This window comes from Theropithecus gelada, chromosome 2 (assembly GCF_003255815.1).
Source record: "Theropithecus gelada isolate Dixy chromosome 2, Tgel_1.0, whole genome shotgun sequence".
NCBI lineage: Eukaryota > Metazoa > Chordata > Mammalia > Primates > Cercopithecidae > Theropithecus > Theropithecus gelada.
Genome location: NC_037669.1, coordinates 90,338,916 through 90,355,172, shown reverse-complemented (window position 1 = coordinate 90,355,172; position 16,257 = coordinate 90,338,916). Strand labels below are relative to the sequence as shown.

General features: G+C 50.5%; 1 protein-coding gene across 1 annotated transcript in view; it reads right to left on the bottom strand.

Moving 5' to 3' along the window:
* Positions 1-16,257, bottom strand: part of TRAIP (TRAF interacting protein) — a 29,119-nt gene that overhangs the window by 8,490 nt on the left and 4,372 nt on the right. The window contains exons 2-10 of the mRNA XM_025376000.1: positions 13,291-13,348; positions 12,676-12,759; positions 9,484-9,523; positions 8,437-8,564; positions 7,102-7,196; positions 6,484-6,597; positions 5,045-5,132; positions 4,337-4,426; positions 3,825-3,913 (exon numbers count right to left, since the gene is read on the bottom strand). Coding sequence (XP_025231785.1) covers positions 3,825-3,913; positions 4,337-4,426; positions 5,045-5,132; positions 6,484-6,597; positions 7,102-7,196; positions 8,437-8,564; positions 9,484-9,523; positions 12,676-12,759; positions 13,291-13,348 — 786 coding nt within the window. The remainder of the gene's footprint in view (positions 1-3,824; positions 3,914-4,336; positions 4,427-5,044; positions 5,133-6,483; positions 6,598-7,101; positions 7,197-8,436; positions 8,565-9,483; positions 9,524-12,675; positions 12,760-13,290; positions 13,349-16,257) is intronic.

Sequence of the window (16,257 nt, the reverse complement as noted above, 5' to 3'; positions counted from 1 at the left end):
CCACCTCGCCCGGCTAGTTTTTTGTATTTTTTAGTGGAGACGGGGTTTCACCATGTTAGCCCATGTTGGGATGGTCTCGATCTCCTGACCTCGTGATCCGCCCGTCTCGGCCTCCCAAAGTGCTAGGATTACAGGCTTGAGCCACTGCGCCCGGCCTGGGTATAGAATTTCACCTTGGGGAGATGAAAACATTCTGGAGTGGGATGGTGGTGATGGCTGCACAGCAAGTAATTGTACTTGACGCCACAGAAATGTACTTAAAAATGGTTACGATGGTGAATTTTGTTTATATTTTACCACAATAAAAAATATTGCTGCCGGTCGCGGTGACTCAAGCCTGTAATCCCAGCACTTTGGGAGGCCGAGATGGGTGGATCACGAGGTCAGGAGATTGAGACCATCCTGGCTAACACAGTGAAACCCCGTCTCTACTAAAAAAATACAAAAAAACTAGCCAGGCGAGGTGGCGGGCTCCCAAGTAGCTGGGATTATAGACATGCACCACCACACCTGGCTAATTTTTGTATTTTTAGTACACCCACCATATCCAGCCAGAAATTTCTTAATTTTCCTAATTTTAAATCAAGAAATGGTGGTGGCTGGGCATGGTGGGTCACACCTGTAATCTCAGCACTTTGGAAGGCCAAGGTGGGAGGATCGCTTGAGGTCAGGAGTTAAAGACCAGCCTGGCCAACATGGTGAAACTCCGTCTCTACTAAAAATACAAAAAACTAGCTGGGCATGGTGGAGCGTGCCTATAATCCCAGCTATTCGGGAGGCTGAGGCAGAAGAATCGCTTCAACTCGGGAAGTGGAGGTTGCAGTGAGCCAAGATGGCACCACTGTACTCCAGCCTGGGCGACAGAGCAAGACACCGTTTCAAAAAGAAAAGAAAGAAAAAAAAGGAAATGAAAGGAAAGGAAAGGAAGGGGAAAGGAAAGGAAAGGAAGGGGAAAGGAGGGGAGGGGAGGGGAGGGGAGGAAAAGAAAAGGTGGCTCACACCTGTAATCCCAGCACTTTGGGAAGCACAGGCAGGAGGATCGCTTGAGGTCAGGAGTTCAAGACCAGCCTGGGCAATAAGTGAGACCCTGTCTCTACAAAAAATTAGTTGGGCATGGTGGTGCATGCCTGTAGTCAATCCCAGCTACTCAGGAGATTGAGGCAGGAGGATCACTTGAGCCCAGGAGGTGGAGCTGCTATGAGAAAATTTACTGAAGTTTACCAGCTTCTTCATCAACCTCTTCCCTGGATGCTGAAAATGTTCTACTAGACCAGATTTCCAAAGTGGTTGCTTCAGATAGTTTCAGCCAGCTCAACTGTTGCCACAGAGAGATGGATTCCTGGAGCTTTCTACTCTTCCACCTTCCTTGACATGACTTTTTTTTTTTGAGACAGGTCTCACTCTGTTGCCCAGGCTAGAGTGCAGTGGCGTGATCATCGCTCACTGCAGCCTTGACCTCCCAGGCTCAAGTGATCCTCTCACCTCAGCCTCCCAAGCAGGTGACCCAAGAAAACTTAAGACTTCTTCCAGACCTCTGTAGTAACACATTAGCAGTCACAGGAGAAAGGTAGAGGCAGTCTTTGAGGTCACTTGTAGTTGTGAGGGTCTTGCCATCAGAACACAAAGAAGACAGGGCAATGCTATTGCTGAGGATTCAACAACCATTTTTGAGAGCTTGAGGCTCTGAGTTTAGAAGATGCCGTGCCTAGGATGGGCATGGTGGCTCATGCTTGTAATCCCAGCACTTTAGTCCCAGCTATCCAGGAGGCTGAGGCAGGAGGATCACATCACCTGAGCCCAGGAGGTCAAGGCTGCAGTGAGCTGTGATCACACCGCTGCACTCCAGCCTGGGCAACAGAATGAGACCCTATCTCAAAACAAACAAACAAAAACAAGAATAGACTGTGCTGGTGCTGTCTAATGCCTAGTTAAAAGATGGGCTTTTGCTAAAAACAAACAGATCTGCCACCGTAATTTTTTTTTTCTTTTTCTTGGGACAGAGTCTTTCTGTCACCCAGGCTGGAGTGCAGTGGTGCGATCTTAGCTCACTGCAACCTCCACTTCCCAGGTTCAAGCGATTGTCCTGCCTCAGCCTCTCGAGTAACTGGGATTACAGGCGCCCACCACCACACCCAGCTAATTCTTGTATTTTTAGTAGAGATGGGATTTCACCATATTGGTCAGGCTGGTCTCAAACTCCTGACCTCAGGTGATCCCCTGACTCAGCCTCCCAAAGTGCTGGGGTTACAGGCATGAGCCACCGTGCCTGGTCTCTCAAGAGAGACAGGGTCTTACTCTGTCTCCCAGGATGCAGTGCAGTGGCACAATCATAGCTCGACTCTTGGGCTCAAGTGATTCTCCTGCCTTGGCCTCCTGAGTAGCTAGAACTACAAGTGTGTGCCACCATGTTTGATTAAGTTTTAAGTTTTTTGATACAGGGTCTCATTATGTTGCCCAGGCTGGTCTTGAACTCCTGGACTCAAGCAATCCTCCCACCTTGGCCTCCCAAAGCGCTGAGATTACAGGTATGAGTCAATGCACTCAGCCAACCACTTCGATAGTTATGCCCAGAAAAATACTGGAGACAAAAATGAATGAAGTCATCCTCATGTGGCTTGATGACAAGCCCAGCCCAGCTTATGAAAGTTTGTCAATTTAGTGTCCTGCTGGCCTGAAAGCCAAGGGAGACCATTGTTGTCCTCCCTGTACCAAATGGGCTACAGGCCCTGGCATGAAGCTTACTCAGAATGAGGTGGGCCTGTCCCCAGCTGGGAGCTACAGACCAGATTCTATAATGTAGTATATAGCTGGTGGGCTGTGGGCTTAGCCATCGAAACTCCCAGCTCATCTATCCCACTGGAACATAAGCTCCAAGAGAACAGAGAAGGCCTGCCATGCAGTGGGCACTCATCAAGGACCTGCTGTAGGAGTCCAGGCCTTCCAGCACACTGAAGAGGTAAAGAAAGTAAACAAAAGCAACTAGGCATGGTGGCTCTCACCTGTAATCCCAGCACTTTGGGAGGCCGAGGCAGGTGGATCAGGAGGTCAGGAGATCGAGACCATCCTGGCCAACATGGTGAAACCCTGTCTCTACTAAAATACAAAAAATTAGCCGGGCATGGTGGTGTGCACCTGTAATACCAGCTATTTGGGAGACTGAGGCAGGGGAATCGCTTGAATCCAGGAGGCAGAGATTGCAGTAAGCCAAGATCATGCCACTGCACTCCAACCTGGCAACAGAGTGAGACTCCATTAAAAAAAAAAAAACACTGGGGCCACTGACAGGAGTTGTGTGCCTTCTATCTGGGTCCTTGCTGGGGACTTTCGGCAGGCAGGAAGTAGCCTTGAGGATGCTCTCAGCTAGTCTGTTTCTGTGAAACTCTCAGGAGCAGAAACAGATGCCCATGCTTGCGGCGACACCAATCCTTCTGCCTCTTGGCTCCCTCTGCTGGCAGCTTTAAAGCATGCACTCCTGGCAGTAGGGGAATTATTTTAGAGTGGTTTCATATTTGTTTCAAAATCTAGGGTGGACAGATACATGTGGGGAGCTACTCCATAAACAGGATGCCCCAAGACAGTCAGTGCTCCTGCCCTATTCTCAGACCACTTCTAGGTCCTCTGGCCTTCTCTGGCCTCTCCATGTCAGAGACTAATTTGCTTCAAAGCTGCCTGCCAGCTAAATCTTGGCTGGCTTCCAGGGCAGGTTGTCTGCAGACATCAGGTCCACAAAGGTCACCCACCCCACCAAAGCCAGAAGGAGTAAAGACTGTTACCAGAAAGCTCTCCCACCTTGTGACCCCTGTACCGCCCAAGGCTCAACAAACCTCTCTAAAACCAGGCGGTCGACAGTCTCATTGGCCACTGGTGGCAGGTTCAAAGTTTCCTGCAGCATCATTAGCTTCTTTTTCAGGCTCTTGGGGAGGGAAAGAAAAGTGTGTGAGAGAAAGGCTGAGGCATCAAGTCCAGAGATAATGCAGAGGACATGACTAGCATGCATGAAAGGCCGGCCCACTGGGAACAGAGCAAGGCCTGATACCCCATTATTAGGCTCAGGAGGCCAAGCCCCAGCTACAGTCCCTCCTCTGATGAGGGACCTCAGGGATGTAAGTACAGGACAGACTATGAGGGAAGACTCATGGTGCTATCTGCCCTCTGTTGAGGAGGCCCAGGTTCCAGTTCAGACCAGGGCCAAGGGGCACACCCTCACCCAGGAAGATGCAGGGGCCCAGAACCACCACTGACTGGTGCAAGGGTCCTGGGCAGAGATAGCCCAGCCCTGCTTTGGGAGGGCACACAAACCACCCCTCATTCCTGTCAAGCCAGGGATGTTCCTCACCATGATTTCCTTGTCAGCACTCTGTAAGTCCTTCTGGGCTGACTTCAGTTCTAACTTGGCCTGATCCAATTCAGAGTAGACTGTCTGCAACTATAAGAAAGTGTAGGGAGTGAAGGACAAGCCAAGTGTTAGCCTTGTTCCCTGCCCCCTCCTGCTGCTCCCCAGTGAGTGATCAAGGTAGCCTAGAGTCTAGAAGAGACTAGGGGTATGGGAAGAGATCCCAGCTCTCTGAGGCTAAGCCTCAGTCTGGCAATGCACATCCGGAGCTGCCCAGAAGCAAAGGCTGCTTCCTACATCCTGCAGCCTGTGGCTGCACCATGCCAGAAGTAAAAGCAGCTATGCTGACCGAATCAGGTTCCAGGAGCCCTCCTACTCCAGACATGGTGCAAAAATACGCCCCTGACGCTGTCACATTTGGGGCCTGTGCTCTCCAGCCAGCTGAGAGGTACCCAGGAGCTGGGAAGAGCAGAGGGGAGCATGAGTGTCCACATGTTGGCAGACACCTCTGTGATCTGTCTATCCCTACTGGACAAGTCACATATTCAGACCAATGCCCAGTAAGGACTGGTAACAAATCTCTATAAGTCATCCAGCTGCCCCAGGGAGTCAGCTGTGCCATCAGGTCCCATGGCCTTGCTCAGGAGACCAGAGTGAGCATGACAAAAGGAAAGCTGCCTCTCCTTCAACCCGTGTTCACTGCTAAGTTACCTTGCTTCTGGAGGAAAACAAATCCTTCCTCAGCTTCTCAGCCAGCTCCCCTGAGGCCTTCCGTGCCTCTTTTAGATTCTCGTACTCTCTGCAATGTGGCCATGGAAAGAGATGCCAGAAAAGAACACCTGCAGGTCAGCCACAGCACTAATCTAACACAAAGCACTGCCCAACCCCTCAACTCATTCTCATTCCTACTTTGACACCTGAGCCCAGTAAGTACCAGGTGGCACTGTGGAGGGTCCTGCAGAGAACGCAAGGAAGTGACTCTTTCCTCCTGCCTGTCCTGCAGGCACTGGTGACTTGAGAGGGCATGCAGAAAGCCCCAGTCTCACTAGGGGGCCCCCTAAACCACCTGGTATTTTTTTTTTTTTTTTTTTTTTTGAGACGGAGTCTCGCTCTATCACCCGGGCTGGAGTGCAGTGGCCGGATCTCAGCTCACTGCAAGCTCCGCCTCCCAGGTTTACGCCATTCTCCTGCCTCAGCCTCCCGTGTAGCTGGGACTACAGGCGCCCACCACCTCGCCTGGCTAGTTTTTTGTACTTTTTAGTAGAGACGGGGTTTCACCGTGTTAGCCAGGATGGTCTCGATCTCCTGACCTCGTGATCCGCCCATCTCGGCCTCCCAAAGTGCTGGGATTACAGGCTTGAGCCACCGCGCCCGGCCTACCACCTGGTCTTAAAGGAAGCATCTTGGACCCTCTATGCCTCTCAGCTAAGTGACCCTCCACCCTTCCTGCCAACCTTACACCCACCAGAGTAAGAATACGAGTTTGATCCAAGCCAGGCAGGATCATAGTGCTAAAGGGGAACAAGCTCTAGATATCAATCACAATGGGGCTTATAGCTCAGAGAGCTAGGTCAACTCCCTTAGAAACAGCACTTAAGATTCACACTCAGGCCGGGCGCGGTGGCTCATGCCTGTAATCCCAGCACTTTGGGAGGCCGAGGCGGGCGGATCACGAGGTCAGGAGATCGAGACCACGGTGAAACCCCGTCTCTACTAAAAATAAAAAAAATTAGCCGGGCGCAGTGGCGGGTGCCTGTAGTCCCAGCTACTCAGGAGGCTGAGGCAGGAGAACGGCGTGAACCTGGGAGGGGGAGCTTGCAGTGAGCCGAGATCCCGCCACTGCACTCCAGCCTGGGCGACAGAGCGAGACTCCGTCTCAAAAAAAAAAAAAAGATTCACACTCAATCCTCTCAACAATCCTATGAGGCAGGTCTACTACTATCTCCATTCAGGAAGCTGAAGGTCAAAGAAGCCAAGAAACTGGAACCAGGCCACATAGCTGCTGAGAGGTGGAATCAGGGTTCAAAGGCAGCATGGCTCCAGAGTTTGCCCCTTAGCTCTATCTGCTTTACAAGAGATGGGAAGCAATGACATGGCGGGAGCCCCATGGCCTATCTCCTGTGTTTGCTGAGAGGGGCCACAGTACGCACTTCTTGAGAGACACACAGTACACAGCCAGCTGTTCCACCGCTGACTGTCCCACACCCATGTCTCGGATCATCTCCTCCACCTCTGGGCGCTGGCTCTGGAGTAGAAGCTCAATCCTGAAAAACACACCCAGCCCACGGCATTTGCAATCTGGAGGCTGATGGGTAGGTACCCAGTGCAGCTCTGCCTTCCTTTGCTGCCGTTGCTAAGGTAACAGGCTAGGCTGCTAGGATGTTTAGCAGGTGGGTGTGCCCAAGGAAAGGCCCCACAGCAGAGATGAGCATAGCTCCAAGGATGCTGCTGAGAAAGAAGAGGTGCTGAAAGAGGGTCTCAAGGTGAGGGATTTCCTGGAGAGAGGTTCCTGGAGGGAAAAACCCACCAGGTCATCTGGCCACAGGCAACAGAGACAGGGAGGAATGTGGCAAGGGCTCCCATTCCTTAGAATGGTGGAAGAGTTCATAGAGGCTAAGATCTGTGCCCACACCCAGCTGACCTCGGCCCTCCATGGCCTATGGAGATTCAAGCCTCGGACATGACCCAATCCCACTCCCTGTTGCAGTCATAAGAACTTGCAGGCCCTGGGGGCAAAGGCACAGTGCAGGACCCAGCTCCAAACTCACTGCTCCATGGTCTTCATCTTGCTCCTGAGTCGGCGGGCCTCCTCTTGCGCTTGTTTGGTCTCATCCTGCTGCTGCTCCAAGTACTTCATCTGCTTCTGAAAAGCAAATACACCCATATCTGATGCTTGGAGGCCCTCAGGAGCCATTGCTAAAGTCACTAGGAAAACTGCTCCAGAACTCTCTGCAGCTTATGTTTTGAAAATGCTGATAACCATGTACTCCCAAACCCCAGGAGGTAAAGCTCCTGGGTCCCACTCTCACTTGTGCTTCTGCTAAAAGGCTCTAAGCCAGCTGCTTCTTCACCTCCCTGCCTGCTTCCTCCTGAAAGGTTTCTTACAGTAGGCACAGCCCACTGCCAGCATTTACAGGCCCACTGTGGGCTGCCAAGGTCCAGTGGTCTGGGCCTCATGGTACATGTTGTGCAGGTGGCTGAAGAAGTCCAGAGCACAAACCCAGGCCTCACCATCCACCACCCAGACCCATGGACAGTTGCCAAGAATGAAGAATTGAGCCAGGGGAAGCTGGCCAGCCTACCTTCAGCCTAAGACCACTTGTCTCTGACCTGAGAATACCATTAGAGACTCCTGCTCTGTAGCCAGGTGCCAATTTGCTCCCTCCCACCAGCCAGACCATGTGATCCAACCCAGCCCCCAAGCAGGAATAGAGACAATGAATATCCTGGGGCCTTGTCTGTTCACAAGGATGGCTCCCTTTCCCTTTCAAATGGCATCCAGCAAGGACTGCTCCTGCCTACAAGGCCAGAATATCAATCATGGGTTCAGATCAATCGCCTCTCATGCCCCTTGGAGAGCAAGAGGCTCACCAACCCAGGCTGATGCAAAATTCATCTAGCTCTAAGACTGTTCACTCTGCAGACTTTGATCTGGCTGGTCAGCTCAGCACAGCTGACTTCAAAGGCCCTTGCTCCTCCCTAGGGTGCTGTTTGATCTGGCTCAGGAGAGCAGCCCAGCCAAGGACTGGAGTGCTAATGGAAGGTTCTTCAGGCTGGCCTCATCAGTAGAGTATGAACCACTTTTGGAAACATGGCCCATGAGCTCTTAGTTGAGCATCCCTTCTGTGAGGTACTGGGAAGGCCTTGCCTCTTCAAACTACCTAGCACAAAACCCCAAGTATAGCCAACATGGTCCTTTTCTTATGGGATGGATGGGTACAGTATGGGAGGGCAAGGGGAAGAAGTGATTTGCCTCTATTTTACAACTCCCCAAACCAAGGTATTGACTGAAGCAGAACCAGAAGATAAGCCCAGAATGGGGAGTCCAGTTCTGGGGCAATACCTCCCCACTAATTCTGTACCCATAAAACCTGAGGACCTACTTTCAGTGTAGAGCACAGCATCTCCGCCTTGCCCAAGGCCTGCTGCAGAGATACCACAGTAGCATTGCGTTCTTCCAGCGTGTCCCGCAGATTGTCGATGATGACCTGGCTGTCTCGTTTCTCCTTCTCTGGAGCAGGGATAGTGGGTGGGGGAAAGGGAAAGGCCTGTCCATCCATCAGCATAAGAACTTGGGCCCTTGGCTTCAGTGCCTGATCCCTTAGGCAGGTGAGAAACAAGACTCAGAGCTGAAAGCTGGGTGGCCCGCTTCCTTCTCTGGGATGTGCCAAACCACAGAAGCTGAGCCAGAGCCTTCATTCAGGTAAAAGCCCACTTTCTGCTGCTTGAACTACTTAGGAAAATTTTTTTTTTTTCTGAGACGGAGTCTCGCTCTGTGGCCCAGGCTGGAGTGCAGTGGCGCGATCTCGGCTCACTGCAAGCTCCGCCTCCCGGGTTCACACCATTCTCCTGCCTCAGCCTCCCGAGTAGCTGGGACTACAGGCGCCCGCCCCCTCACCCGGCTAGTTTTTTTTTTGTATTTTTTAGTAGAGACGGGGTTTCACTGTGTTAGCCAGGATGGTCTCGATCTCCTGACCTCGTGATCCGCCCGCCTCGGCCTCCCAAAGTGCTGGGATTACAGGCGTGAGCCACCGCACCTGGCCAGGAAAATATTTTACTGCCCACTCCCCACCCCTCATGGGTCCAGTTAGTTCATCATCCCAGGACTCAAGCAGGTTCCAGTCAAACTCAGCTGCTGAGTCCTCTCCCAAAGATATTCTGTCCCATCAGGTAGCCCCCTCCCATCTTGGTTCCTGGGCAAGAAGCTGCACTCAGAGACAAGAGGCTCACCTGGTCTAGGTGAACAGCTTCAGTCACCTCCCTTCCCTCTCTTTTTCTGCCAGCCACAAGAGCTAGCAGGACTCTTGGACATACAAAGCAGGGAAAGGCCCTGGCTCTCCCAAACAGTTTGAAACCTTCCTCCTAGGGCCCCCTTCCTGCAGCATCCAAGTCAGGGGCTTCCCAGTACCCCCTGTCTCTTGCTAACTCACCTTTCTGGGAAAGTTGGGCTCTGATATTGTCCAGTTCATTCTGAAAGGCAATACCCACAATAAGCAGCAGGAAAGCATCATAGCCGACCTCCACGTTGTCTCCCATAGGTTGTGGGGAGCCCCAGGATTGAACAATGAGGCCTTCTAGGGCATGAATCCTGCAGTGCCTCAAGGCCAAGCTAAGCCAACAATGGAAAGATAAGCACTGCTTTAGCTCTATGTGCCCTTTTGAAAAGTAGGTAAAATGGAGGAATAATCTCAGGGACAAGGCCCCAGGACAGGTAAAGAGGTAGAATAGTGGAAGGGAAGTAAAGTTGGACCCTGTGATCAGTCTCCATAGCAGAAGCTTCTGTCGCTTCCTTGGCCTCATTCCTCTGTTGGTCTCATTCCCTCTGGGTATCAGCTGCCTCACCAGGGACACACAATAGGAATGGCCAAGGACCCTGGGCCATTACTCCTCCTCTCCCACCCTGGGTCTTCCTGATTCATAGTCTACTTTCCTCCAAGCTCTGAACTGGCTCTGTGTACCACAGTCCTTCCAGACCTAGGATCAAACGGAGGTAGGTATGCCAGAATAGCTTTGTACTCCTGGATGAAACCTCCCATGTGTCTAGTCTCTAACTAGACTGTTGTGAGGATCAAGTGAGCCTCTCAAAGCCCTTGCAAATGTTCCACAGCCATGCCACAGAATCACTGAGAAGCTGTGGCAGAATTGAACCCAGTTCCTATTCAGGATGCCAGAGAACTCAACATCCCCATGAGCAAGAGAGATGCCTGCTCCATAACAAAGAAAGCCAAGGACTTTTACAAAACTGAAATGCTTGACCAAGGGTCCATGGTGGTAGCTAGATGGAATCCAGGCAAATCTTACTCTAGATCACTCATCTAAGGTCAACAGAAGACTCAGAATTTCACATGTGACCAACAGTATGGCCCAGGCCCAGTGGGTAAACAAGACCCTGCTGTCAAACTCTCCACCCAGGACTCTGGGGGCAGGAGCTTCTGGTGGCTGGGCTGGTTAGTATAGGCTGAACAGCTGGGAGTGGAAGTGGTGGGTAAGGAAGAGCACGCAGGGGCTGCCTGAGAACAGATACTAGGCCATGGCTGCTGCACCACTACCCATAGTCCTCTGGCTTCTTCCACACTCCAGCAGGGGCTTCCAAGCCCTTGCTCCAAACTACCCAAGATGGTGCTACCTGTCTCACAAACCTGGCTTTGAAAGCTGGAAATAAATGAAACTGCCTTTGTTGCTTTCATCACAGGGAAGACACTACTTAAAACTGGGAGCAGTTACCATGACGATGAACATGCTTGCTCTAAGCACAAAAGCTCCATGTTCCTGAAGCAGTGAGGTTCCAAGGACATCATGACATCCTGGGGCCAGAGCCAAATGAGCTCTGATCTGACAGATACCCAGTAAATTAACCCTCAGAGTCCAGGGATCATTTGTGAATCCCAATCCAACTTCCTCAAGAGTTCTCTGCCAATGCAGCCTGCTTGCACACAAAAAAAGCTAAATTTTAGGTTAGGAGGAGAAGCAGTAGATTTACAGGAGGGAAACTACCCACTTTCGCCTCCATTCCCACCTGAGCTGCAAATCTTGATTCCAAGAGCTCTGGTCTGGGGAAGGCCCAGGCATCCGACTTTACACCAAGCTCCCTAGGTAATTTTTTTTCTTTTAACTTTTTTTATTTAATAGAGATGGGGTCCCATGTTGCCCAGACTGGTCTTGAACTCCTGGGCTCAAGTGATCTGCCCACTTTGGCCTCCCAAAGTGTTGGGATTACAGGCATGAGCCATCACGCCCAGCCTCCCCAGGCACTTTTGAGGCACAGGCAGGCTAGGGAACACTGAGTCCAAAAATCTTCTGTGACTGGGGAGTAGAAGAGTTTTCTAATCTGTCACTAACTATCCAACCAGCAAAGTGGGCTATACAGGATGGCTGTAGGTTCTTTAAAAGATGAGGAAACAAGACCGCAGGAGAGAATTAAGGTTGGAATTGACCTGAAATCACAAGGGGAGGGTTTACAGTCAAGCAGCTCCCCTATTCCCTCACAGTGTATTTCTCTGATGACTGTGTCTCATCACTTGTCCACTGCTTTTTGTGTCCCCACCTTGAAAACTGTACCAAGTCTCACCTCTATAACTTCATCTCCATGCTCCAGGAACCCTCCACTTATGTGGAAATAGAAAGTGAACTCCCAGGCCAGGCACAGTGGCTTATGCCTATAATCTCAGCACTTTGGGAGGCCAAGGTGGGAGGATTGCTCCAGCCCAAGAGTTCAAGACCAGCCTAGGTAACATAGCAAGGCCCTATCTCTACAAAAAATTTTTTTAAAAATTAGGGCCGGACACAGTGGCTCACGCCTGTAATCTCAGCACTTTGGGAGGCCAAGGCAGCTGGATCACTTGAGGTCAGGAGTTCGAGACCAGCCTGGTCAACAAGGTGAAACCCCGTCTATACTAAAAACACAAAACTAGCCGGGTATGGTGGCACGTGCCTGTAGTCCCAGCAACTCAGGAGGCTGAAGCAGGAGTATTGCTTTAACCCAGGAGGCAAAGGTTGCAGTGAGCCAAGATCACGCCACTACACTCCAGCCTGGGTGACAGAGTGAGACTTCATCTCAAAAATAAATAAATACATAAAATAAAAAAATTAACCGAACATGGTGGTGCACCCCTATAGTCCTAGCTACTAGGCAGGCTGAGGTGGGGAGATCCCTTGAACTCAGGAGTTTGAGGTTATAGTGAGCTATGATTGCACCACTGCACTCCAGTGTGGACAACAGAGTAAGACTCTGTCTCTTAGAAAATAAAAAAAGAGGCCGGGCGCGGTGGCTCACGCCTGTAATCCCAGCACTTTGGGAGGCCGAGGCGGGCGGATCACAAGGTCAGGAGATCGAGACCACGGTGAAACCCCGTCTCTACTAAAAATACAAAAAATTAGCCGGGCGCGGTTGTGGGCGCCTGTAGTCCCAGCTACTCGGGAGGCTGAGGCAGGAGAATGGCGTGAACCCGGGAGGCGGAGCTTGCAGTGAGCCGAGATTGCGCCACTGCACTCCAGCCTGGGCGACAGAGTGAGACTCCGTCTCAAAAAAAAAAAAAAAGAAAAAAAAAAAGAAAAGAAAAAAAGAAAGAAAGTGAACTCCCAGAGGGCTTAGAGTTCAGTAGAATCAGATAAATTCTAGGTACCTTTAAGAATTCTGCATCCAAGACATTCTCCTCCTCCTGGGCAAGATCAAAGAAGAGCTTATTGATAATGGTTCTTTTGCCAACCTGGATGGGAGAACAAGATAAGAGTATGATTGTGCAGCTGGGTCATGCGCAAGGAGGAGAGTGTTGTACATGGGTCTGACTACCTGTCTGACATGCATGTCAGGCCTGTTCTCAGACCTAACTTTTCAAAGTACATCCTTTAGAGTCAAAAGACCTCTTTACCCCTGCAGGTACCCCAAGCTGGGGCTGCTGGTTTGGTGGTCACTGAAGTCATATTACTACAGACCTACATGGTTAAGTGCTCAAAAGATACCTGAACTCTAGGTGCTGAGTCATTGAGGAAAAGACAGTGAAGGAGGCCAGCCAAATCTATCCAAGTGAAAACTGGCCCAGGCAACAAGTCCATCTGCCAGCTACCTGTGGGTGTAAGCAGGCCCCCCAACCAACTCAAGGACACAAGTGCAGCTCAACTGGCCTTAAACCAGAAGGGTCCAAAAAGGTCAGATATATTGCAGTTTCAGAGCTCTTTTCACATTCCTGTTGTCTAAGGAGATCTCTTCAGTTGATGTGGTCCCACCCCAATACTCTCACCTGGATTCGGCACTGTGGGCAGGTCCGACTTGGTGCTGTCTCGAACCACTGAATTAGGCTGGAATGAAAAGCAGAACAATAGATTGATGAGCCCTGGTTTGTCTGGGGACATAAGCCAGGCAAACATTCTCACCACGAAAGGGTTTGTTCTGCTCCTCCTTGACCCAATGCCTGCCCAAATAAGAGGGCAGCAGCACGGACAGTTACAGAACCTCCCTCAAGGCCTGACGGGTACTCAGGACTCCAGCCAGCTGGCCCTTTTTTTTTGGCCCTTTTGGCTTGGCCAAAAGCAGTCCTTCAGGCAACCTTCTGGGCTTTGACTGGGGTTGGGAGAGATATAGTCAAAGCTCAGGGGCCCTCAGGGATGGGGACTCTGATAACACTCCCATTTTAAGCTGGAATCCCAAAGACTACACTTTCAAGGTGAGGATCAACCAGAAATAAAAGTAAGTAAGGGTACAAAAATAAAGTTAGATATAATGAATACAATCTAGTATTTGATAGCACAACAGAGTGACTACAGTCAATAATAATCTACTGTACATTTTACAGTAACTAAAAGAATATAATAGGAATGTTTGTAACATAAAACAATGATAAATGCTTGAGGTGATGGCTACTCCATTTACCCTGAAGTGATTATTACACACTGTATCCCTGCATCAAAATATCTCATTAATCCCAGAAATATGTATACCTACTACGTACTCATAACTTTTTTTTTTTTTGAGATGGAGTCTTGCTCTGTCACCCAGGCTAGAGTGCAGTGGCGCCATCTTGGCTCACTGCAACCTCCACCCCCTTGGTTCAAGCAATTCTCCTACCTCAGCCTCCCAAGTAGCTGGGATTACAGGCATGTGCCACCACGCCCAGCTAATTTTTGTTTTTAGTAGAGATGGGGTTTCACCATGTTGGCCAGGCTGGTCTTGAACTCCTGACCTCAACTGATCCACCTGCCTCAGCCTCCCAAAGTGCTGGATTACAGGTATGAGCCACCATACCCAGCCATAAAATTTTTTTTAATTGAAATTTGTGTTTGTTTTTTTGTTTTTTATAGAACAGAGACAGGGTCTCACTATGCTGCCCAAGCTGGTCTCAACTTCTGAGCTTAAGTGCTCCTCCCACCTCAGCCTCCCAAAGTGCTGGAACTACTGGCGTGAGCCACTGTGCCCAGTCAAAAAAAAGTTTTTCTTTTTTTTTTTTTAATTTTTTTGAGACGGAGTCTCGCTCTGTCGCCCAGGCTGGAGTGCAGTGGCCGGATCTCAGCTCACTGCAAGCTCCGCCTCCCGGGTTTACGCCATTCTCCTGCCTCAGCCTCCCGAGTAGCTGGGACTACAGGCGCCCGCCACCTCGCCCGGCTAGTTTTTTGTATTTTTTAGTAGAGACGGGGTTTCACCGTGTTAGCCAGGATGGTCTCGATCTCCTGACCTCGTGATCCGCCCGTCTCGGCCTCCCAAAGTGCTGGGATTACAGGCTTGAGCCACCGCGCCCGGCTAAAAAAAGTTTTTCAATTAAAAAAAAAAAAAAAAAAAGGGGCGGGGCGTGGTGGCTCACGCCTGTAATCCCAGCATCCCAGCACTTTGGGAGTCCGAGGCAGGTGGATCACGAGGTCAGGAGATCGAGACCATCCCGACTAACACGGTGAAACCCCGTCTCTACTAAAAATACAAAAAATTAGAGGGGTATGGTGGCGGGCACCTGTAGTCCCAGCTGCTCAGGAGGCTGAGTCGGGAGAACGGTGTGAACCCGGGAGGCAGAGCTTGCAGTGAGCCAAAGCCAAGATTGTGCCACTGCACTCCAACCTGGGCAACAGAGCGAGACTCCGTCTAGAAAAAAAAAAAAGTAAGTAGTGGTAAAAGCAAAACATAGCTGAGCTTTGCATCATCTATGCAGGTGGTCTAGCAAAGCTCAAGCCTTAAACTTTAATTAGTCTTCTACTAGTAGACTCCCCTACTCCTAGGGACCAGGGAGAAACTAAGTCCTCTCTGGAAAATGATACCATCATCCTGGCCTCAAATATTCCTATAAATACATTTTCTTTTCTTTTCTTTTTTCTTTTCTTTTCTTTTCTTTTCTTTTGAGATGGCGTCTCAATCTGTCACCCAGGCTGGAGTACAGCGGGGTGATCTTGGCTTACTGCAACCTTCGCCTCCCAGGCTCAAGCGATCCTCCCACCTCTGCCTCCCGAGTAGCTGGGACCACAGGCTTGCACCCACCACGCCCAGCTAAAATTCCTGTAAGTTTTCAAATACCATGTACAACGTATAATCAAGGGTAACCAGGCACAATGGGATACTACACAGCAGGCCGGGCGCGGTGGCTCAAGCCTGTAATCCCAGCACTTTGGGAGGCCGAGACGGGCGGATCACGAGGTCAGGAGATCGAGACCATCCTGGCTAACAGGGTGAAACCCCGTCTCTATTAAGAAATACAAAAAACTAGCCGGGCGAGGTGGCGGGCGCCTGTAGTCCCAGCTACTCGGGAGGCTGAGGCCGGAGAATGGCGTGAACCCGGGAGGCGGAGCTTGCAGTGAGCTGAGATCCGGCCACTGCACTCCAGCCTGGGTGACAGAGCGAGACTCCGTCTCAAAAAAAAAAAAAAAAAAAAGAAGGGATACTACACAGCAACAATCAATGAGTCTACAACTAAGAACAATATTATGAATAAATCACAAAAACATAACACTTAGGAAGAGAAGCCAGACACAAAAAGTTATATTCTGTATGATTCTATTTATACAGAGTTTAAAAGTAGGCAGGCCAGGCCCAGTGGCTCACGTCTGTAATCCCAGAACTTTGGGAGGTCGAGGCGGGTGGATCATGAGGTCAGGAGTTTGAGACCAGCCTAACCAACATGGTGAAACTCCATCTCTATTAAAAATAGAAAAATTAGCCGGGTGTGGTAGCACGTACCTGTAATCCCAGCTACTTGGGAGGCTGAGGCTGAAGAATTGCTTGAACCTGGGAG